At 39.5% G+C, this 24092-nt stretch overlaps 2 protein-coding genes across 3 annotated transcripts; both read left to right on the forward strand.

Annotated features, from left to right (window-relative positions):
• The first annotated feature begins 14046 nt into the window (after nucleotides 1-14046).
• Nucleotides 14047-18642, forward strand: LOC134619439 (uncharacterized). Its single transcript, XM_063465273.1, has 5 exons — nucleotides 14047-14431; nucleotides 15835-16029; nucleotides 16902-17046; nucleotides 17529-17696; nucleotides 17793-18642. Exons 1-5 carry the CDS (start codon nucleotides 14356-14358, stop codon nucleotides 18136-18138), a joined length of 930 nt encoding a protein of 309 aa, XP_063321343.1. The 5' UTR covers nucleotides 14047-14355; the 3' UTR covers nucleotides 18139-18642.
• A 193-nt stretch (nucleotides 18643-18835) lies between these two features.
• LOC134619035 (caspase recruitment domain-containing protein 19-like) lies at nucleotides 18836-24071 on the forward strand. 2 transcript variants are annotated; one of them, XM_063464730.1, is made up of 6 exons: nucleotides 18836-19038; nucleotides 20166-20311; nucleotides 20403-20559; nucleotides 21036-21104; nucleotides 23102-23167; nucleotides 23297-24071. In XM_063464730.1, the coding sequence occupies exons 1-6, from the start codon at nucleotides 19032-19034 to the stop codon at nucleotides 23407-23409; spliced, it is 558 nt and encodes a 185-aa protein (XP_063320800.1). In that variant the 5' UTR covers nucleotides 18836-19031; the 3' UTR covers nucleotides 23410-24071. The 2 variants fall into 2 exon arrangements, with proteins under 2 accessions (XP_063320800.1, XP_063320801.1); XM_063464731.1 differs by having other exon boundaries at nucleotides 18838-19053.
• The last annotated feature ends 21 nt before the right edge of the window (nucleotides 24072-24092 follow it).

Consider the following 24092-nt stretch of genomic DNA (forward strand, 5'->3'; position numbering starts at 1 on the left):
TATGGAAGCTGAGGTTGCTATAATGTGGTTTTAACTATAGAAGTACAGACATGTTAGCTGCAGCTTTATGCTACATAAGCACATAGCTTTCAATTATTTATTTTTACAGTCAAACAAGTACTACTCTTCTTATTAACTTCACATCCATACTGTTACTACATTTAACCCAGTCTTACATTTCTGACATTTCATCAAAATGACAAATGCTATAGGATTTATCTGGAACACAGATTAAACATATAGTTTGAATATCTCAGTAATCCATGACCGGATTACTGAGCTATTCAAACTATGATTTGATTGGTTTTCTTTTTCTGGTTTAGAAGCAAAGAACAGATTAGCTTTTTGTGTGTGTGAATGCATTTTTGCTTTTGAATTAGAAACGCATTGAAGATCATGCCGGGATACCCGAAGCACTTTCCTTTCCTAATGAAACATTCAAAGTTAATGTTTCAGGCTTTTCAACCTCCCTCTTTACTTTTTTCATGCTTTATTGTGATTGCTTTGAATTTCCTTGTTGGCACAGAGTTATTGTGAGTGTTTCCATTTGGATTCAGACTGTTAAACAAGACACATCTCTGTCATTTGCTGGAACAAAAGCCTCTATCCACATGAATTCAAGTACACCACATAAAAACCCCAGTTTGCCTGCTGTGTGCAGTAATATACTCAGTTGTCAGCATGATAACAGCACTAAAATTCTCTTTACTGTAGCAAATCTTCTCACTTTGGAAAGCAATGCGAGTACCTTAGAGTCATCTTATTACTTTTGTTTCAAATTGATAGAAAAAAAAAAAAGATCCACAGACAAGTAGACTTCACTTTTTTGCCCACAAGTGCCGCCTGCTTGTATCAGTTGGCAAGTTTAGTAGCCAGAACTACCTTAATCTTTCAAAAGGATCTGAAAACATTCCTCAGATGTCTGCGTATCATGTTCTATTGTATCCCAAAGGAGCAACGTTTGATTGAGATCTGGTGAACATCGAGGCCATTTGAGTCCAGCGAACTCATTGTCATGTTCATGAAACAACTTTGAGACGATTTGAGCTTAGGACATGGTGCATTATACTGCTGCAAGATCTGAAGATGGATACACTGTGGTAATTATGGGATGAACATGGTCTGCAACAAAACCCAGGTAGGCTGTGGCATTTAAATAATCCTCATTTGGCACTAAAGGGCCCAAAGTGTGCCAAGAACATATTCCCACCCACAGCCTGAACTGATGCTACAAAGCCAGATGGACCTATGGTTTAATGTTGTTTATACCAAATTCTGACAGCAGAAATCAAGAATCATCAGACTCATCAGATCAGGCAATGTTTTCCCAGTCTACTATTGTTTAATTTTCCTGTTCTTTGCTGAAAAAATGGCACTCTCATTGGTCCTCTGTTGCTGTAGCCCATCTGCTTCTTGTTCTGCATTCAGAGATGACCTTCTGCACACCTTGGTTGTAATGAATGGTTATCTGGGTTACTGCTGCCTTCCAACCATTCTCTTCTGAGAATCAACAAGACAATCAGAGAACTCTGTAAACTCTTCAGATGGTTGTGTGGGATTAACCCACACAGATCTGCGGTCTCTCAGTACTCAGATCGGCCTGTTTTGCATTCAGGTTCACTCTGGCGGCCCATTTAAGAGCAGAAACAACAACATGAGTGACCTTGAAGAGACATAAGCTGCACACATTTGTGCATGTGACACAAATGATTCAAGTTACTTCAAATAATACCATGTGCATTTTCCTACTTCAGACAGGTGAGCTGTCACAGTCAAAGTTACAGTTTACAAGCTCCAGTCATTTCTTTGATCTTTTATTGCTCCACCACAGCTGTTGGGAATTTTTTTTTAACTGTTTCCAAAATCTGATCCCTTTAATTTTATGTCACGTCTGAGTTTTTAATAGCAGGTATTTTTTGTCATTTGCAGCTGTGAGATTATTGTGTCTGGTTATGTCCTTGTAACTACGCATAAGGTGTGCCCTCTCTAATAATTATAGTAATAACAAAAATATAACCTAGAAGAAAAAGATAAAACAATTTATTTTGCTGCAAGTTGGTGTAGATCAGTTAAACGTGTACAGAGTGATCATTGTTTGAGTATCAGCACACAGATTATTGTCATTTATCTGGTTTAATGGTTGACTTAAACCAGATAAATGCAGGGAGTTAGAACTTTTAAACATCTGCAAGTTATACTTTTTCTGTTTGTTTATGTCTGCCTCAAAAGTGCAAAGAGCAGAACAAAATCAAAGGGATATGGGAAAATCTAACTTTCTGAAAGAGCGGGGTGCTTCGACTGCATGTGATTTCAACTCTCAGATATGTGTGTGTGTGTGTGTGTGTGTGTGTGTGTGTGTGTGTGTGTGTGTGTGTGTGTGTAAAAGAAGGCGTGGAAGGAGTGTAGAAAAGCTGTTGCAGCTGCCTTTGGTACATTTTTCTACATCTTGATTTGATTCAGTTTTAGCCTCCCTCCCCCCTCTTTTTTGTCTCTATTTTGAAGCCACCACACTAGTTCCAGTGGTTCTTATAAGCATAAATTTATTGATGTGCGCATTCACAAAAAATGGCGAGAGGACAGGTATTGATATGAGGGTATGAACCATAACTTCTTTATTTAGCAAGTCAACACTAGGTGTCAAAATGATTAATTTGAAGGCTGGTTTCTCTGTAGAGCCACGAGCTGTGGTGCAAAGATAGAGAGCAAACTGCTGACTGCTCCTTCTGTCATAGTTTTACATTCTGTACATCTAGAACAGACCGGAGCAGGGTGGGTACTGAGTGTGCTGCAGGACGGAGACCATGCTGAGATAAGCTCTCATCATCCCTCCAGAGGCCTCTCTCCTGCTCTGTGTGTTGTTTTTCTTTCCAGCTAAACTTTTTTTTTCTTTGAAAATCTATTTTAACTGCTCTTTTCTCAGCTATACAATGTGAGGTTATGGCTGATAACAGCCTAAGTTTGAGTCAATTTTACTTTCTCCCAGTTGTTTGTGGATGACAAACCACCCTAATTGACAATGGACTTTTTTTTCTCTGTTTCCTTCTCGCACTTCTTTATCTGTGTTGGCCAGAAACAGCTGACTCTACCAAGGTTGTAGTGGAACTTTAACATGTCGAACTGACCTCTAACAGAAGCCCCAAGGCTTCTCTTAATGGCTCTATTCATCAAGGGCACAGACCTCTTTGAATGAACACAAAAGACAACGTCGGTTGATCGGAGCCATTGTTGCTGTATAAAAGTATAAAAACGAAATGTAATAGTTGAGAGCAAATAGAATCCGAACATTTCAAAGAGAGACTTTTTTTTCAAGGTTTCAGGTTGTGACCACAGATTTTTGAGGTTTGTTCCTCTTCCATCACAGCTGAAGAGAATGAATTTAATGGGAAAGCTGTTATACGCCACTGGAGCGTAAGCCTCTTACCAGCTGTTTGTGTGAGTGTGCATGAGCATGTGTGTGAACATGCATCTGCGTGGCCCAGAAACATTTGCATGTTGCACCATCAAACCTCTGAATGCACATTCCTTCTGACCTAGCTATTTGGGGAAAGAACAAAAAGAACAAATTAGCACCTGCTTTTCACATAGAAATGATGACATGTCTCAATTCTCTTTACTTCTCTTTTCTTTTTTCTCCTCTTCTCTTTTTAGCAGAGGTGGCAGCATCGTCAAATGTGGTTGATCAGCATGTGTTTCCAACACTTTAGTCCAAACTCTATGAGAATGATTCTTATTTTTCATAATTTAATTAGTTTTGTTTTGTATTTGGAGCCTGCGTGAAGAGCAGATGACCATATGTGTCACATTGGGAAACATCTTGTTAAAATGTGATTTGTTAGCAAACAGCTCTAAAATTAGAGTACAAATATATAAAGTATGTAAGAACGTTATCAGCGTTATCATCCACATGATGATTGTTTGTGCAGTACTCACTCTCATTTCACTTTGTGATTTAAATACTACATTTTGTTCATCATCCACTTTCTAACTGTGTCTGTCTGCCATCTGAGCTTGTAGTGTATAGTAGGTTTTCAGGGCTTTTAAGCTGAAGCATTTGCCTGCTGCAAGCAAAACTAACACAGTGAGCTGTGAGAGTGAATAAAAAAAATTAAAAAAAAGTTGCAGACAGTGCATCTCAATAATAAGCACAAACTTGCTAAGCCAGCAGCAGATTCAGGTGTTGATGCTCAGTAGGTCCATAACTCCAAGCAACCCCTTCAACTGTACATAGAGAAATTGTTTCCATATTGTTATTTGATTTATTGCTACTGTAAATATAGCAGTTGCAGCCATAGTTTCAGCCAATGACAGACGATGCATCACTTGCTGTACTGCCGAACTTCAGTTTGGCATGCTAAACCAGCGACTGTACTATGGTAACATCTTCGGATTTCACGAATATGTAGGCACATCTGTTGGTGTCATATTCAAACTTTACAGTAATATGGGGGGAAAAAAGAGCCAAATTTTTCTCTGTCTTTGATTTCTATTTTCCACTCAAATCATTCTGTATTCTATTTTGATTGTATCTTGATATGGTTAGGGTAAGATTGAACCTCGACACACCCATGTTTTGCAACATGCTGCACTGTATCATCCATCGCTCTCTGCAGTGCCACCCACGTACAATGCAAATACTGAAACTCTCTTTGCTATCTGAAGTAAAGGAAGTAGACAGCTCTCAGTTCCCGTAAAGGAAGTGGTTGCAACTATTGCAAGAAACTTTATGTGCACTTTTGCTTTACTCCAGTTTTGTTGCTTGTGTCCATGTTTTGGTCTTTCTTTAATAAAGTCACTTGATGCATGCTGGACATTTTTTTTAACAACCAGCCAGACAAATAATCTTCTGGAAGTTTGATGTTGTTAAAGTAGAATCTCATAACCATTAGTCTTGACCTGAGCACAACACACACTGGCATCCTCTCTGAATTAAAAATCCAGGTGTCCTGATGAAATGACCGGCTTTTAATCAATGAAACTAGAATGACGCAAGGTCCGTGATAAGGATTGAAGAGACCTTTATAATAGTAACAGTACATCACCTAACATCCTTCTTTGTGTTATTCACACCCTGAGTGGAGGTGGGTGATAAAAGGAATCTGTTCAGATTTAAAGGCACTGGAGAGGGTTAGTCATCCTACTATTATATTTTAATTAGAAGCCATTAAATGGATTTGATGATGATAATTTGAGTTCTATTCAAGTGAATAACCAGAATAGCCTCAGAGTGACTGCATGATCTATATCGTTCCATTATAAGGCACCATAACTCATAGTACTGTTCAAAAGACTTGAGACACTCTTAGTTTCTTTATATTTTGCTTCCCAGGAGAAAAAGGTGTTTCATTTAATAGTTCTCCAGGTTTTTTCAAGGTCCTTCGGAGTTTTTCTTTGGACAGGGGCTACTTTTTCACTCATTTATTGTTGTTTTTTGTTTGTTTGTTTGTTAAACCACTTAACACTGACCTGAATCAGTGTTGAATCTACACACAATAAATAATTTAGCAAAGAGCAGATCATAAATTCTGTCTTTAGGCAATTTACAAAATTGCAGTTTTTGAAATTGTATTTTTACACCAAGAAAGTGATTCCCAAAGAGCTGTCAGCTGAAAACTTGGCATATCTCAGTGTGCTGTGCTGTGTATCCCAAAAAACATCTGAAGACAAATGGAGGACAAAAGAAGAAGAGGCAGGCCTAAAAATCTATCTGCAGCAAATGAACCGTATCTAAAAGTCATGTCCTTAAGAAACAGGAAAAAATCCAGCAAAGACTTGACACAGGACCCGAGAGACACATGTGGCCCTTAACTTGATCCATTTACTGTTCACCAAAGATTCGACAGAAATGGTCTCAGGAGAAAAGGCTAAGATGTGCCAAACTACATAAGAACTGCCCCGACAATCCATGGCAACAGGTCTGATGGAGTGATGAATCCAAGTTTGAAATTTGTACGTACAATATGAATGGATGAGGTCAGGACAGAGGTAGAACATTGAGTGTCACAGCCAGTGGTGCTGTGGATCTAGTCAAAATTGATGTAATTATGAAGAAAAAAAAGTGCCATCAGATGTTCATCTACCATGCAATACAATTTGGAAAGCATCTGATTGGCAGCTACTTTATTTTTTAGCATGACAATGATCTCTCAGACACACTCTAGAGCAGTAAAAAACAAAATTCGGCAGAAAAAACACAGAATGGAAATGCTATCAGTCAGGGGTTGGCCTCTCCAGAGTCCACACCTCAATATTATTGAACTAGTGAGGGTAGTTCTGTGTAACTAGTGTCACTTTGACAAAGCACAGAAAGAAGATGCCAGGAGAAATATTCCCGAAGATGACTGAAAGAAATTATATAATTTAGGCTGTGTTGAAGAATAAAAGTGATCATGCCATTGACTTTCCAAGTTGTTAGAGTAGCACAAACTCTGTTTTTGGCTTGTATTGTATGTTGTATGTTCTTTTCTTTCAGTAAGAACATTCCTATTAGGAAGGGTGGCTTAAGACTTTTGCACAGTATTGTACCGTACACTGTTTGTATATTCATTAATAAGCAAACTTGATATCTAATTTATTCCCCCAGGTTTTGCAGTTTAAAAAAAAAATCTGGCTGCAACATGTGTGTGTTGCCTTGAACACACACTATACCGCAGCCTAAATGAGCACATTTAATGAAGGGTCCAACCCATCTGACCTCCTTCCATAATAGTGTCTGCTCTTCGCTGTCAGATAAATAATGATGTAAGCCAATAGACCTGAATATCCTATTTATACATTTCCCAGAACATGTCATTGTAAAGTGACATGAAGCTTAATAGCATCTAAATCTCACTAAAAGAAATAAAGAAGTATTTAAAAAGGCAGCAATCATTTCAGGATGGATCGTTTTGAGAACGGGTCAAGTGAGATGCTGCTAAACAAAATACCTAAGTACATGTCCTCAGATATAATAGTGTATTGCACTGTGTTTATTTAAAATGAATAAAAATGTTATTTCAGAACCGCTTCCAGGAAATACTTTAGCAATTATGAACCTGAAGAGGACATTCAGTATGAAGGCCTTTTTGCAAAAGCTGTGCATCTACTGTGAATCCTCAGTGCCCAGGTTGGCAATCTGTGTGGACATCATGTACTATTATAACAGGTTTGCTGAGGCCATGTTGCGAAAATGCCCCCAGTAATAATGTGTAGCGATCGTGATTTGCCCCGTGAATGGAAAAAGATGAACATTCACTGAACCAAATTTAAGATAAGAAGTAAATAAATTTCCCAGTGGAGCCATCGGGCCATGGACTGCCTCGTATCAAATGCTTTTCTCCGTTATCAAACTGAGTGCCCTGTCTGCTCGTTTTCTGTTTTGTTCCTTCTTCGCGAAACAAAAAGTGATGCATCTGCACACTTCACCTCACTTAACCTTACAGATGTCCATTTTTCACGCTCTTTTAAAGTACTTTATCGTTTTTCTTTCTCTGATGTTTTTCTGGTCAGTACATCCATTCCTGTCACCTTCACTGCACTTTCTAATCATTGATTTGGTGTCTTCAGCGCTGTTGGGCTACCCTGCTGTTTGCTCCTTGTCGATGGCTCAGTGGGAATCAGCCCAGGCTGCACCAGTCTTAGTAACACTGTTTGGCACACATGGATGTCCAAGTACTTAAAGAATTTGCAGGGAAAGTGACAAAACACTGAACCTGCTGATAAAATGTATTTCATGCTTTCCATCATTTTCTTCTTCTCTTCCTCATTTAGGTCTCCCCTTCTTTGATGAAAGGGCTTTGGATTTTCAGGTTCGGTAACACTAGAGCTATAGGAAGATGTGCAGTTATGGTAAAATCCAAGTTTATCCTCTTTAGTTTTTGAAGTTTTACGTAAAAAAATGATCTACTCTTTAACAGATTAGGTTAGAGAAGGTGTCCAGGTCCTGTGGCTCCAAAACCAGGCCAAATCTACCACTCCACCACCACACTGGACAGTAGTTATGAGGTTTTTGTGCTACTATGCCGTGCTTAGTTTTCTCCAAACTGCCATGTTCTTATAGAGAGAAGAGGCTTTTTTTCTGGCAACCCTTCCAAACAAACCATACTTGTTTAGTCTTTTCTAATTGTACTTTCATCAACTTTAACAATTAAGGTGCTACCGAGGCATGTAGATGTAGCTGTAGATGTAAGATGTAGCTGGGGTTTTTTTTTGTTTGTTTGTTTGTTTGTTATTTTATGAGTATTGCATGGTGTGATTTAACAATAATTTTGCTGGGATGTCCACTCCTGCGAAAATGCGGCATTGTTTTAACACACAGCTGAATGCTCAACACCAGCAAACTGGCAAGACTTCTGCTTTTAGCGAGTTTGTCACACATTTCCCAAAGATTAGTCAATCAATTGTGCTACTTACCCCGTGAACTCCTCTGGAAGGAGGAAGGGTGTTTTTCCACATTGTTTCTGCATCTTTTGGCCTAATTTTTTGTGAAATCAGTAATGACATGGTGTAATACATCATGTGTTCTTGTTCATCATCATGTATTTACCTATTTTTAGGACATGTGAAGGACAGAATTATGTTTATTATGTCCCTATATGTATAAGTTTACAACTGAAAGATAAATATAATGAATGTATGAATCTAATAAGCAGTGTGAGTGTAACTGTAAATGTCACATCCTTCTTGTCTAAATATGAAACTGTTTTCAGATCACATACACAGACTGTACAACAAGCAACGCAGCTGAGCATTCATTACAAACTACATTAAAAAAAACATAACATTCAAGGCAATAAAGGCAATAAAAATCCATGTGGCCATGTTGTGGTTCTGCAAAAATATATCTGGAGTACACATATAAATATTCAATGTCTGCTGAAATTCTTTTAGTTTGCTTGCCTCGTCTCTATTTGGGGAAAACTTACAGTAAATATTTATGCTTCTCTTGTATGACTTATATGTCTCTGATATTCTGTCTACTCATGAAAGTGGATCCTGTTGGTATTTTTCTCCTGTGGAAATATACAACAGAAATTCAATAAATCCACTGTGTTGCATGAGAGAAGCTGGAAAGTGGACACTTTGAGTAAATCACAGTATGACTCACAGCTTATAAATCTGTAATACTTGCAGAGGTAAATTCTTACAATTTTTCCCCTTTTTTTCGTGTGGGTTGTTATTCCATGAACATAAGCATTCTGTTTCACAGTTGCTCAAATTTCATAGGAAATTACACTTTTTGATTTTATTCTTTGTTGTTTTCCTCCACTGCCTCCCAGTTGGTTTCCATCTGTGGTCGGCATCAAACTTCAACTCATCCTTGCCGGCTCTTAAATCTCATCTGGTAGAGTCTGGGCAGCAACAGTAAGGAACTACAAGTTATTCTGTTTAAGAAATTACACCAGCTATATTGCAATGATTTGTCATAAGTGAATCACTGAGGAAAAAATGTGTTTTTGTGTGCAGAAATGTGTTTTGCAAATTATTTCTAATTAGGTGAAATTGTTTAAGCTTTTGCCAGCAGTGTGATTCACTCAATAAATGGGTTTAGATCACAGTATTGGGTTCAAATAATAAAATTTTGTGTTCATGTTCATGTTTCAATAATAGTTCATGTTTTAGGAATTTCTAGTGATTAAAAACATGGATTGCTCTACAACTGGAATTGTATAAACTGATGTGCATTAAAAAACAAATCTGTTTTGATTGTCATTCAGTGCTGGTTTCCAAAGTCTGCTGTAAATATTGTGGACTTATACAATCACCATTGGATATGGCAGAGTGCGCAGTGCAAGTATAAAGGTTTTAAAGGAGTCAACACCCCTACTATAACAATAATCCCTGAATTTTGTCTCTCAAATCTAGCACAGAAATATTGTCGTTTCTTTGGTGTCTGAGAAACACAGCGTGGATGTGGATCCCTTGCAGTACGCTGTGCACGTCTGAAGAAAGAAAGAAATGCTTGATCAACTCAATTTCCTCCAAAAGTGTCATTCTTCTTACCTGCCACCCATTTCCCATCTCCTTTTCTTTCCATTTTTCCCTCTCTCTTTCATCGAGTGTACAGAGGTGCAGATTTATGGTGTTGCCCAGTCAGTGATGGCGTCGGTCCAGCCAGGAAAAGTGATTTGTTAAGAGATTACAGACACAGACGACAGCGAGAGCACCATTAATGATGTTATGGACAGACTATTGGTGTGTGTGTGCGAGAGAGAGAGCGAGAAAGAGATGTCCTTTTAGAAGTAGTCGCTACTTAGTTTGATAAGGATAGTCAGCCATATAGCTTTAACAGCAGGGTAGAGAAAAAGTTCATCTTTAACGTGACTCTGACATTAATATTAGACGGCCTCTAAAGAAGTTCTTCCTTTTCTTTAGAAGCCTTGTGTTGCAGTTCTCCAAAACAGACCTTGTTTTGCTGTTTTTGTATAATGACTCATGCTTTTAGAGGGCTTGATTTGCATATCAGACATCTCAAACAAAGCCATTCATCCTCTGTGTAGATGAAGCCTTACTTATATCTTGGGCATTCACAGGTAGCCAAGCAACTAACATTAGTGCCTCACTGGGTGCATTTTGTAGGAACTAACCAAGGACACACAGAGAGGTCACCTTTGGTCTCCTCTGCTCAGACCTCCAGCCATATGTGGCCTGATTTGAGGAGCAGCGTTGATGGGGCCGCTGGCAGTGGGAGATGATGCCCCTCCTGTTATACTTAATTACCTCCAATGATGGAGTGGTTACCCCCCTAGCAGAGTCACTGTGTCAGGGACGGGGCGGACACATCGAGCTGACCACTCTCGCCTGCCTCACCTTTATCTATCACTCTTGTGAAATCGCTTCTATGTTTTGCTGTTCTCTAGCACTTTTTTGCACCCAACTCTTTCTTTTAAATATCTTTGCTCCACTTCTTTACACAGACAGCAATGATGACACTTGGCATCATTAGCTTTATTCTTTTTAATGCAGGAAAGGAGGCATTATTGACTGTTCCAAGCTTCATTAGCAGACCTCCTGCTGGGTTATTGGATTTTGCAGAGTACAGAAAACACAAGCCTGTGTGGAGAAAAAAGCAGAAGGCCCTGAGTGTCCAAATTGTACCAACTAAGAGCACACAGGAACAATTTACTGTTGCTGTAGCAAATGTTTCAGATCAGTTTCTCAAAATGCTCTCATTTGCTGTGTTGTTGTCACCTCCTATGTCCTCAATCACCATTGAATATAAAATATACGTGTTCCAGCTGTAGACGCTCCATGGTTTTAATTTTGCAAAGCTTCTGTTACTGGAGGTAGCTCAGATGGTAGAGCGGGTCAACTACCAGTAAGAAGATTGGCGGATTGATCCATGGTTTGTCCTGTCTGTGTCTATATATCCTTGGGTAAGACACAGAGCTTCAAGCTAACCCAGCTATATCCACTGGAGTGAATCAAGAGCTAGATAAAAGTTCTTAGACATAAATAATGCATTTTTTATTGCAGTGTAGTAGAAAGTCCTTTGAGTACTCAAATTGAGTACAAAGGTGCTATATAAGTGCCAGTCTGCTTTGCCATACATTTGATTATTTTTTTGTCCAGCGGTGGATGCTTGTATTAAACAAGAACAAAGTTTTAAGTAATCTCACTCTTCAGACAACACTAAAAAATGAGTGTCAGATTAATTTTTCTGCATTTGGCTCTGTATGATGTCAGTGAGAGCAAATATCCTTGATTCAGTCATCTCAAGCACGCAGTCCTGCCAGTGAGCACCAACCGCCACACCACCAGCTGTTCGGCCCTTCTGTTTGTGAGAGGCTGCCAATCAGAAGGAAGTTGAGAAAGTTAAATGGAGGGAGAGGACTTAGATGACAGTCCAGGTTCAGTATGTGAATCATAACATGCTCATAGAGTCTGAATATAAAACACGAAGCTGAAAATAAGCTGAATTGGTCCCTGTTAAAGTGGAAGTACACATTCAGACGTTCTCTTTCCGTCAGCTATCTACTTATTGAAATTCAGTACTCACAAACAAACATTGTAACCATCTGTGACATTTTGGGGCTGAACTCCACTCATGTGTAAAGAATTATTTAAAACTTAAAAGAGAAAGTAGTTCTTGTTGTTTTTTTGGTGGAGGCTTCTAATATTGTGCAGATAGCAATGAAGGATGTAAAGGCATACACAAAAAAAGAAAAGCAAAAATAACCCCAGAAGAACTGCACTTTTTAAAAAATTCTTTCTGGCAAGAAATTCTTTACCTGAAAATCGGTAGATAACGACCTGCTCTTCTGAATCTTGGCCTCTCTACATGGTAAGTTTTTCAGTAATTGCAGCATTATCCATGAATGATGAGGCAATCTGCTGTCTGAACAAAGACTTCCACTGCGTCTGAGCAGATGTGCTCAAGTAAACAAGGACGTTCCAATACAGCAAAACAGTCTGATGCATGATCAGAGTTCTGAATGATAGTACACCGAGAGAGAACAGTTCTGCTTTTTCAAATGTCAATTCAAAGTGAAACTCTGAGCCTCACCTCTATAGGGTGTTTATAGAGTTAAATACAGGATGTGGGTCAGCTTTGTGTGTGTGTGTGTGTGTGTGTGTGTGTGTGTGTGTGTGTGTGTGTGTGTGTGTGTGTGTGTGTGTGTGTGTGTGTGTGTGTGCGTGTGTGTGTGTGTGTGTAATAGATTTATATTTTGTTCCACCATATCCCAAAGGTGCTGTATTGGATTGAGATCTGGTGACTTTAAGCCATTTGAGTACAGTGAACTGTGAGTACAGTGAAGCAGCCAGCAGATGTTTATGCTGTTGACATAAAGGAATGGACATGGTCAGCAACAATACTCGCGTATGTTGTTGTGTTTAACCAATGCTCAATTTTAGCTCAATTTTCAACCAAGGACCCAAAATGTACCAAGAAAATAACTCCCACACCTTGGCATAAGGATAGGATGGATCCATGCTTTCATGTGGTTTATGCCAAATTCTGACCCTAATATCCAAATTTTTCAGCAGAAATCAACAGTCATCAGCCTAGCCAACATCTTTCCAGTCCTTCTATTGTCCAATTTTGGTGAGCCTGTGCAAACTAGCTTCTGTTTCCTGTTCTTAGCTCATGGGTGTGGCACCAAGTGCGGTCTTCTGCTGCTTGAGCTCATAAGGGATTATTTGAGTTATTGTTGCCTTTCTATTAGCAGTCTGGCCTTGGTCCTCTGAGCTCTGGCATCAATGAGGTGCCTATTCCTAAATGTACTGAGTTGCTGCGATATGCATATAGGTATTTACTAAACAGCAGTTAAAAAGATGTGCCTAATAAAGTGGCCAAGAAGTGTATACCTGGACACGGAGGTTATTGTTTACAGTGTGAACTGTTTAAAGGAAGCTGTGAGTAGAACAGGGAAGTCAAACATGTTGAATGACTGTTTGATAACCACAAACTCAACAAAAATGTGACACAGCATAAAAAAGGAAAAGAAAGCGGGCGAAAAAAACCCTCATTTGTAAAATCTGAAGTAGAATGACGTTAAGTAAAATGTGTGTGGTTAGTTACAGAGAAAGTGGATATTTTTTAATTTACGTGGAATGTGATGTCATATGATGTAAACAAAAAAAAACTAATTCATTGGCTCAGTTGGGAGGTGGGATCTCCTTCTTTAACACAATTATACTTTCAATTTCCTCCTTCTCATCGAGGTATTACAGCTCATCTTCTCCGTTTATGTAACGATCATTTAGCCTTACTTTGGAGAGATGCACTGCAAACTTAGTTATGCTTAGTTTTTACAGCATAATTAAAATGTCGTCCTGCATGTGCTGTATTTGTCCCTGAGCAGGCAACAGTCTGTTACTATTGACAATCTCTGAATCTGTTTTAGACTGGAAAGCTCTAAGGCTGACGTGCTCGTGCTGGGCGTTGGTAAACGGATGTAACTTTTGATTGTCTTCTAATAGACCACGTTTACGTGTATATCGGGAGGTGTTTTGCACATTTTCAACAACATCCTGATTTGTACCTACTGAGGTGGACTGTTTTTTGCAGCTGTAGTTAGCTGCAGACCTGAAACCTAACTTGACCCGACATGATTTAATCCGCAAAGTCATTTTTGCTTTGGTCGACAAGGTCTCGACTGATCACTTCATCTCTCGTCGTCCTCTCAAGCGCTCATCCGCTTGCGCGACAGCCAGAGCACAAAACGAACATTAGAATAAGTGAATGTTACGGTGCAGTGTGGGTGGTGGCAAGCTGTTCACTGGACGAGGAGCGAGTAACATCGCACAGAGAAACTCAAGCGCCAGCAGCTAGACACTTCGTTTCGTTTACCCTGTACGGGGCCCAGAGGAGCACAGCTGCGCCGTCTTTACGCACAACCAGAAGAGCTTTCTGTGAGACGGCTGTGTGTCACCACCATGTCCGCGGCAACAGCATCAATAGCAGATGTATCCAGGACTGATACCGCAAACAAAAATGACCGGAATAAGTCAGGTAAGAGAGATGGCATAGAAAAACCAGATGCTATTTAATTTAGACGAAGCCAGCGTGCAGGATTCTCGAGTGACCGAAATGTCACTTGTGCACTGACACCAGTTTTATTCTGTTAACTTGCGTGCTTCTTGTTCAGGTGATGTGCGCGTCCATGCATGTGTGTTGTACAATAGCTCTGTCGGGACTTACAGTGTTTGCTGTAACAACAATTGCACTGTAAGGATTAGTAGCTTAGGGTCCTATGTAATATAAAGACCTGATAGATTGTGTGAACTAGACATCGCGGTAATAAAATGAAACTTAAAAAAGGGTGGATTGGTGTCCGATTAACGGTTAGTTGATATAATTGTCAGGTGTTATGAAGAAGAAAAAAAAGACAGAAAGAGGAAACGAAAAGGGGTGGATTTGACGTCAAGCAGCCGGACATTTCACTCATACATACAAGTTACATAAAATTATTCTTCTGTGCACCGAAGTGTGTCTTTGTGGTGGGATCTGAGTTACTAATGGTCTCCGTGTTACAATTTTATCTTGTTTATGGTTTACTATTATCTCTTCTTCTTTATTTGTCTACCAGCGACTTTTGATATAGTTTGGTTCACTTTATGGTCTGCCACATGTCTGGTGGCAGGTATCTCAGAGTAAAGAAAAAAAAATCAAAACTCTGGTTTTGATTTTCCCTAAACCAAATGCATCATACTTCCAAGTTGTGCTGGAAACCACCGCCTTCATGTCATTGTGTTTATGTGCATTCCAACTGCTTGTTTTACAGTGAAGTCATACTCTTGTAGACTGAGACTTGTAGACATGCAGGAACTGCTGGTGTACTGAGCTGTCACAGTGAGAGACCTTCCGTCCTGTAATATGCTGAGCTCCATGCTGTTCAGTATGATAACCTTGTTTTTTTTTTTTTTCTCTTAATGTTGCTCCAGATGGCCTGTGTTTTTCCACCAGTCTTGCAGGCCTTTTGTTTAATGATTTATCACATTTCCTTCTTTGATACTGTTAGAATTCAGCTCAGCACGGCACTTGGCTGTTACGGGGGGCTGTGTTTTGTCATGCAGTGTTGCGCAGTCCTTTAGGGGTTCAGTGCTGTTAGCTATGGAATGACTGCCCCTTTCCACATTGACTCTTATCCGCAGTGCCCCCCCACCCTCTTTTTGTTTGTTCATACAGTTCACCTTGAATTATTGTTGTGCAATCTATGAATTCCAAGTTGTCTTATCGTTCCTATGAATACAAATTTTCTTTTGAAGATGCATGAATTATACATGTACCCAAATTTTGGATGAACTTTGTGTGATTAATGCATATTCACAGTATCTCAAACATCATTAGCAGCAACAACTGTAGACATTGCTGCAAATTTTCCACACCAGCTGACCTCCAGCTTTCTGCTTTAGGTAATTCCAAAGCTCAGTGCACACCCATGCCTCAGCCAACATTGGGCAACCACCAGATCATCCAGGGAAATGGCACTAATGTGGGTACCGTCATATCACTACAGTGCCCGGGGAAGCACAAACTGGTAGGTAGTGATATGATGTGTGTCATGGGCCCCAACAGCACCTACTGGACAGGAGACTCCTATTGTCAAGGTAAGTAGAAACCAAAAGCTTGAGATGGCAGTTAATATACAAAAAATGGTACATATTAGTAACCCATTTGTAGCCAGGTACATGTCACTTCATGGACCTAATTGCATATTCATTATACATTACCAAAATGTGTGTGTATGCAGATTAAATGTCTCAAATGCTTTTCCTAGAAAAATTGCAGAGGCTGCAAAACTCCCACTGAAATGTCTGTCAGCTCATTATTCCAAAGTGATGGAATATATATTAAACATTATGTGTAGGCATTCTTGTTAGGGACGAAGTTACACGCAGATGCTTAAGTTGTGTTTGGCTTGCACTAATTATGACCTTAATTTGTGTGGGAACACAATGGAGGGAAAATGATGTGCTGTTTGTTGATACATCTCATTAAGCAATAATATTAATGCTACTAACTGGCAGCGAGGAATCATTTCAGGCAGGTGTACAGCCAGCGAGGAAGTGGAAAAACTGAGAGCAGAATTTTAATTATATTTTTTAGAATCAATCACCATGGGAGAGATGAAATTGTCTGAGTGACACTGAAAGAAATAAAATAATAATAAATTTATATTTTATTGTCCTTTCAGTGATGAGCTGGCAAGAACACTTTGTTGCAAAATGACTTTTTATTTCTGCAAGTCTCTGTTGGATAATGACAATGAAACACTTGTGGCATATTACAGCAGTCTGTGAGGTAGACAATATCTGCGAACCTTGTGTGAGGTGGCATTTGAGCCTTCTGGTTGTTGTTATACACAGGTTTTGTAGTATGATGAATGGAATTGTAAAAAAGAAAAAAAAAAACACTAAGTGCATGAGGCAAAAATCAGTCAATACATCAGTCAACTGGCTCTTCTTCTGTCACTCTTCAGCTCTGTCTCCCAATGATTTTGGTTACCGTGTGGCTGTGGTGGCATCCTTTGTGAGTTCAGGCATAATCCTCTTCATGTCTGTGGCCTTCATCACCTGCTGTTTGCTTGACTGCATCAAGGAGGAAGAAAGGAAAAAGGAGGAGAAGTGAGTTAAGGATTGCTGGAAAAGTTGAAATTAAGATTTTAAAAAGTAAAAGTAAATCTGGTGAGGTATCATTACTGGTAAAATGTAATTACAAGGAAAGCATACATCACAATACATACTGGATTCTTTATACAAATAAATATGCATACATAATAAATTAGATGGGTTCTTAGCTTAAATGATTGCTAACCCTAAGGGTTATAAGATATTAATGGGACAGGAACACAAAATAAGGCCTGATCTGCTACACAAATGTGTGTATGTGTCTTTATTTTGCTTCTTTGGAGTAACAAGTGGCATTTATATGAAGCACAGAGAAATTCTAACAGTCTAAAACATGACAAAGGCATGGCAACAAAAGGACTGCTTGAATACAATGTATTAATAGATGTATCTACTTATTTACAACCACAGGTGCCAAAATACAATATTAGGTCTGGTGAAATATGAAATACTGACATGTATGGTTATTTTTATGCCAGTGACTCAGATCCGTGGCAATGGGAGGAGCCAACCCAGAACCAGGAGAACAACATGTCTCGTTATAGTCATAAGGGCCGCAACAACAACAACAACAACACCCAGGAGAATCTGCTTTCTCCATGGGACACTGCTAGCCCTACCCTGTGTGACAGCATACGATCTTGCAGGTGAGATGTGCTGAATTTCATTTGAATGCTCCACAGTGACAACAAAAACAAAAACAACAACAAAAAACCCCCAACTTCCTGTCTTTTCTTACACAGATGTCACCAGCATTACGCCTATGGTCCTGCCTGCACAAACTATGGCCCCACACCTCCCCCTGCTGCTCTTCCTGGACACGACTATAACCAACCTCTCTTACCCCAAATGCCAGAACCTGACCCACCTCAGTATCCTGGCCCTCCCCTGTCCTCCTGTCAAAGTCCAAGCCCGGGCCTGGTCCAGATCTCAGCAGGGGGATCTGGTTTGGTGTGGCAGTATGAAGGACAACAGAGCAGTTTATCAGGAGCAAACCTATTAACCGCAGATGAGGCCCCTGGGAGGAATATAAACTCAAACAGGAATATATACCCCAAAGAACTTTCCATAAGGATTATATCAGTGTGAGGACAGCACACAAAATTCATCAATCAAGACTTTGTTTAATATCTAAATCTGTTCAGCAGTGTCAGCTGTATAGACGAGGACTGCGGGATATAATAACTATATCAGTATGTTTTGGTGTATCAGCAGTGGCGAGATGGCTCTAAAGAGACATTCATCTGACAGACTAATGTGCCTTTTTATGCAAACTGTAATGGCACACTGCCCCCTGTCTGTAAAGAGGAGCCAGTGCATTTTCAGGACGCCAGCCTTGGAGAGAGGTGTTCTTCGGATGTCAAGAGATTTGAGCTTAAAAGGAAGTTCTGCTGCTTGAGGCTAACACTTAAGGCATCTATTGCGATATAATTAACTTTGCTGTCAGCTGAGGAGAGTGTGGGAATCTGGGAAAAGTTCACTCTTGACACGAGAAGAGATGTTGTAAAACACTGACGTGTGTGTAAATAATAATTTTGAGAAATGTAAATAAATGACAGACGTATAATAATAACAAGGAGTGATGCATTGGAGTGGGGAGAGTTTATTTAACAATATAAATGCCTACGTTTATTATTATTATTATTATTCTGAGAACCTTCACAGACATTATTATTATTATTATTATTATTATTATTATTATTATTATTATTCAAGCCTTTAGGTTAGAATAACCTGATGTATGATTATTTGTGGCACTTCTGTGCTTCAGTGTTTGCTACATAAAGCTGTAGTCCGTCACTGTCGGCCCGGCTCATTAACATCATCATGTAGCCTTGAGGTCGGTCATGTGGTGACGCCACGGCCAAGCGTGCTGATGTAACGGGGCAGCGGAGCACCGACTCACGGGGGAGACCAGGAAGTTTCACCGGGGAGGCTGTCGGTCCGATTGTCAAGTTCACACACGGTGTAAATTTGTCAGTATGTCAGGTTTGTGAAGCGAGGGTAAGATGTTTCGCCTTGTTTTGAGTACTTTGCGCGTATCCTTGCGCCAGAGCCAAGACTTCTAGGATATCCTACCAGGCTCTCTCTCTCTGGGTGCGCCACTTGTTGCTAAAGTCATAGTATAAAGTAGTTGTTGTTATACATAGTTATTAAGCAGTTTGTCATGGGTCAGTATCATCGTTTGTCCTGATATGCAACCGGTAACTAAATCAGGCAGGCGTTTTAAAGGCTACTGTCATCAGAGGCATCCAGACTTTTATTAAAGACACGCAGCTCCTTCTGTTGTCAGTCTAGTCCATAGAGATATTATATCATTAACTGGACATTGGGATAAAGTAAATCCTGTTAAAATATTAAACTAGTGGAATCTTTCCTACTGGGAGGACGATACTGAGAATAACTAGACACTATGACAATATCTGACACTTACCTACTAATTTAGTTAATAGTTTATGTTTTATGAACAGATGGCAGAAATATTAGTAGTATGTTTTGCTCATCAGCTGCAGCCTGTAGCCTGTTTAATGTGTTAAGTACACAACTGCACATAAGAATATCAACAGTGGTCAGGACAAGTACAATATCTATATTACTTAATGATTGGCAGTGTGGATACTTGGATGGATCCCCTTTTGTCGTCTTCTTCTTAAGTGTAGCATCTTCTTTTAAGAAAATGGCAGACAATGCTCATGCATATTTCTGGGAAGAAAACTGGTTCAGAGCCCAAACTATTAACACTAAACACCTTACCACCATTTTATGCATCTTAAATTGTAGTTGGCTGATTTTGAGTACTAACATTATGCTATAGAAGCTATAAAGTGTTGTGAAACTGACAAATTTGCAGCTATTGTATTCGCCTTTCTAAACAAGAGAATAAACCTCTTAGTTCCTTATTTTCAGAACATGACTGATTCCAAGACGAGCTTACTAAGAAATTACTTAAGACTAACCATAAAATCTGCAGCCCTTCTGTTAGGGCTTTGTCGCATGAGCCAGTTGTGCAGGGTCATAGCCTGTTTCTGACCTGGTCTCCACGCTTTGACCAGCAGTGGCCTTGACACCCCTTGTTAAGCAATGTCTTTTCACTGTCATCAATCTTCCTTTACTAGACACCGATGGTTACCAAGAGCAGCTGCAGAGTGACTCCCAGTTCCTGTGCTCAGATCAGAGGATGGATACTGAGCTGGTTGACAGACTTGTCCTGCAGCTCAACAGGATCTACCCGCAGATACTAAGTGACAAGGAAGCCCACAGGGTCACTGCAGCTATTTGTGTTACACAAACAAAACAGAAGCATACTGTGCAGATGCGTGCAGTGACTCAATGCAGCCTGTGTCTCCCTGCAGTTCAGGAACCTAAGTGTGCCCACCAAGGTGCGGTTAGCAGACCTCTTGAAGCACCTGCACAGAAATGGCGAAGAGGCATGCCATGAATTCTACAGAGCCCTTCACATCCATACAGAGGACATCTACTCTAGCCTGCCCAGCAGAGTCAGAGAAAGAGGTGAAACATTGAGCTTTTCTTGGCTACAGATTCCAGATTGGAGGATAGCTGTTTCTTCTCCATAAAGTTCAATTTCACATTAATTTTACTGCAGACACAACTATTGAACCAATGTCTTTGTGGGACCTAAAGGTTCTGGTTTTACCCTTAAAGCATAAGTTTTGTGTCTGCTAAGCTTTTTTTTTTTTTTTTTTTTTTTTTACAGCACTGGTTGCTTTTTCTACCATGTTAAAAAAAGTGCATCTTGTATGTTTGGTGTGATGAGGTTAGACAAATTACAGGAGCAGCTTCCAAAGTGTCCTATAAAGGTGGCTCCCCTGCTGTGTCTAGCTTTACATAGGCTTATCCTGTTTAAGATGCAAAGAGAAGCTAGTGTGCTGCCTAGACTGCTGTCCAAGTAGCCATTTAACACTTCACAGGTTGTTATTGTTAAAGTGGAATGCTGCATTTTAACCTCTTTTACTTTCTGTTTTTAGAGGTGGCAGATTCAAAATGCACTAACGACAAGACAGTTCGGCAAGAGCGATATGTGCTTAACGACAGAGGTACATATAATCATCATCACTGACAACAGAAAAAGGGGTTGTTTCTATGTAAATCATTCAAATCTTTAAAATTTAAGAATATTGAGATTTCACAAACTAAAAAAAACATTCTTTGATTTATACAATGATGTTATACGATAAATGTTGCTGTTCCTTAGTTATTCTGTAATTATTTAAGTAATTCTGCTATAGTTTAGACCAGCGGTCCCCAACCTTTTTTGTGCCACGGACCGGTTTATGCCCAACAATATTTTCACGGACCTGCCTTTAACCCTAGAACACTATCGCTGGGTGATTTTCACCCGAGCAAATACATTTACATGATTTCTCTCTCCTGCAGCTGTTAGTGTGTCGAGGAGATTGTGCCTTCACCAGGGAAGTCTCAATTGTCCCAGGAATGGGTGTATCAAAGACCAGCTTTCCAGCGTCATTTTTTTTTTTTTTTAGGAATTTTTTGTTCTTGAATTCCAGATTTTTCTGTAATTTTGGAGCATTACTTTAGCATCCCCCCATGACACTTTTTTTCATTTTGTTAGACATGGCACAGTTGGAAGTAAAAGCTGACCACTCTGATTTGTCATGTGTTTGATATATTTTGATGACAAGTACTTTTTGTTGGTCATATTATATCGGGTAAAAATCACCCGGCATTAGTGATTGTGTTACTATTTATAGCGATAGTGTTCTAGGGTTAAGGTGTCGCGGATAAATACAACAAAATAAAACAAGTACCGGTACCGAAAAAAAGAAGATTTATTCATAACACACGTGAAAAGACCCAGGAAAACCGAGTTAACGATAGAAACGATAACAAAATAACGCTGAAAACCGATAAAAACCCTGAAAACCATACATTTCACACCTGAGCCTCAACTCTCGCGGCCTGGTACCAAACGACTCACGGACCGGTACCGGTCCGAGGCCCGGGGGTTGGGGACCACTGGTTTAGACAATTCATGACGTGCTTTCCAGGAAATTGGACTTATTTATTTCAAAAACATGCACACTCTTACTTGCAATCCCTCTCAGGAGGAATCATGCAGATTTAGTTGCATGAAGTTCATAAAATACAATCACAAACATGAACTAATAGTCAGCAACATCTGACAATTTCAAGTCACATGAACAGTGTAATCCATAGGGTGTCACTGACTTGATGGCAGAAAAGCTCACAAATGCACTGCTGCTTAATGGTTGAGTTATTCTGTTGATTTATCAGTTTAAATATATGACTAAACACTAAAGACTGACTTTCAATCCAACAATGGCACTAACTAAGGGGCGATTTGAAAACAAATGTGATACTGGTAATCACTTGTGAAATATATTTAATGATAATATGTAAGTAATGACTCATAAAAGCCCTATATGTGTCATTTTCTTCCTTATCTTGCCTGCATGGCTTTTTAAAAATTATTATAGTTTTACAGTTTGTGTGAGTGTGTGTCAGGGTCCCTCTGTACCCCCTCGCTGATCCCAAGATAAGCCCCTTAAGCTCAACTAAGCTGTGGACCTTAGCAAACGCAGTTGTCTGTTGAACCTTTTAACCCCTAGCATCAGAATGCGGGCCCCATCACTGCTCTTTACTGCTCCACCATTCATCATTCCATCACACTGAGAGCTCGAGCTTTGTGAGGGCAGTTAAGCTCATGTATAAAGCAGCTTCCTCTGTCCTGCATTCCTTTGAACAGTCAGAGCTGCATCCACTGGGTCAAAGGTATGTCAGCAGGGAAATGGGTCATCAGAGATGCCGTGAAACACTGACTCCTGATCATAAGTCATACCAAGGAGCTTGTTTAGCTTGTGAGCAAGACAACTTTATGTACACAGAGCAGATTTAGGACTCTTGACTTTGCCATTCAGAATATCGGCTATTATTTCAGTTTGCTTGTGGTATTTAGTTTTTTTTGGATCATCTAATTTATTAAGCAGGTATGAGCCACTGCAGACTGATCAGATAATTGTATAGTTAATGACTTTATTCTCTCCTCCTGCAGGACCAATGTTCTTCCTGAGCTGCTTCAGTTTTGTAGTTGGAATTGCAATACTCTACTATTACGGAGGTGAGTCGTGGCACAAAAAGTGAGAGGGACACAGACTTGAGACTTACTTTACTTACTTTGATCATGTTCAACATTTCAAAACACACCCTCCATACACACAAAACTCAGTTTTTTTGCTCTTCTTTATAGACACAGAGGGTGAAGCCTTGAGATGCACTGGAGTGTTTCTTCACTGCTCTGCTGTAAGACTGAGTAAAGATGCTAGAGATGTTTTCATTTCATATGGAGAAGTTGGAAAGTAGAAAAAATGAAAACATCACGGCAATGAGAAGAAGAAGCCATGAAAACTGTCTTTTTTCTGTGCCAAACTCATAATTTTCCTAAACCTCACATACTAATTTATGCACGAAATTACTAATTGGAGGAATGTAACTTGACCTGACACATTCTGTCACAAATTCTCACAGTGTACATCTGAAATGGCAGAACTATGCAACATTCTTCCAGAGTACTTGTATGTATGATTCTTGCCTGGATTTCATGTTTGTAGATAGCTATGAATTTCATTTTTTTAAACTAAAATGCTTAAAGCATAATAATAACCAAGTGTAACTGTGCAGCTGCACTCCCACAAAGCTGTTTTCACTTACTAAAGACTGAGTCGGTTGTTTGGGTGCAACAAACCCAAGAGCGGGGGCAATGAAGTGTATTTTGAGGAGAGCTGCAAGTAGGAGCACCTGTGTGGGTCGGCTCTTGGTTTGCACTTAATTTAACAACTTGAATTTTTCATTGCTCCATTTATTAACACATTTCACAACAAAGATTTTCTTTTTTTTTTTAAATACACAACAAATACATGTATGATCACACCTTAGCCCACTTCCAGTGCCTTCTATGAAATTTGCAAAATAAAGGGCCCTCTAATAGTGTTACTTATTTTCAAATAAAGCACAACAAATTAGGATCACCTGTGTTTGCATCTTAT

The sequence above is a fragment of the Pelmatolapia mariae genome, linkage group LG20 (assembly GCF_036321145.2).
Source record: "Pelmatolapia mariae isolate MD_Pm_ZW linkage group LG20, Pm_UMD_F_2, whole genome shotgun sequence".
Taxonomy (NCBI): Eukaryota; Metazoa; Chordata; class Actinopteri; order Cichliformes; family Cichlidae; genus Pelmatolapia; species Pelmatolapia mariae.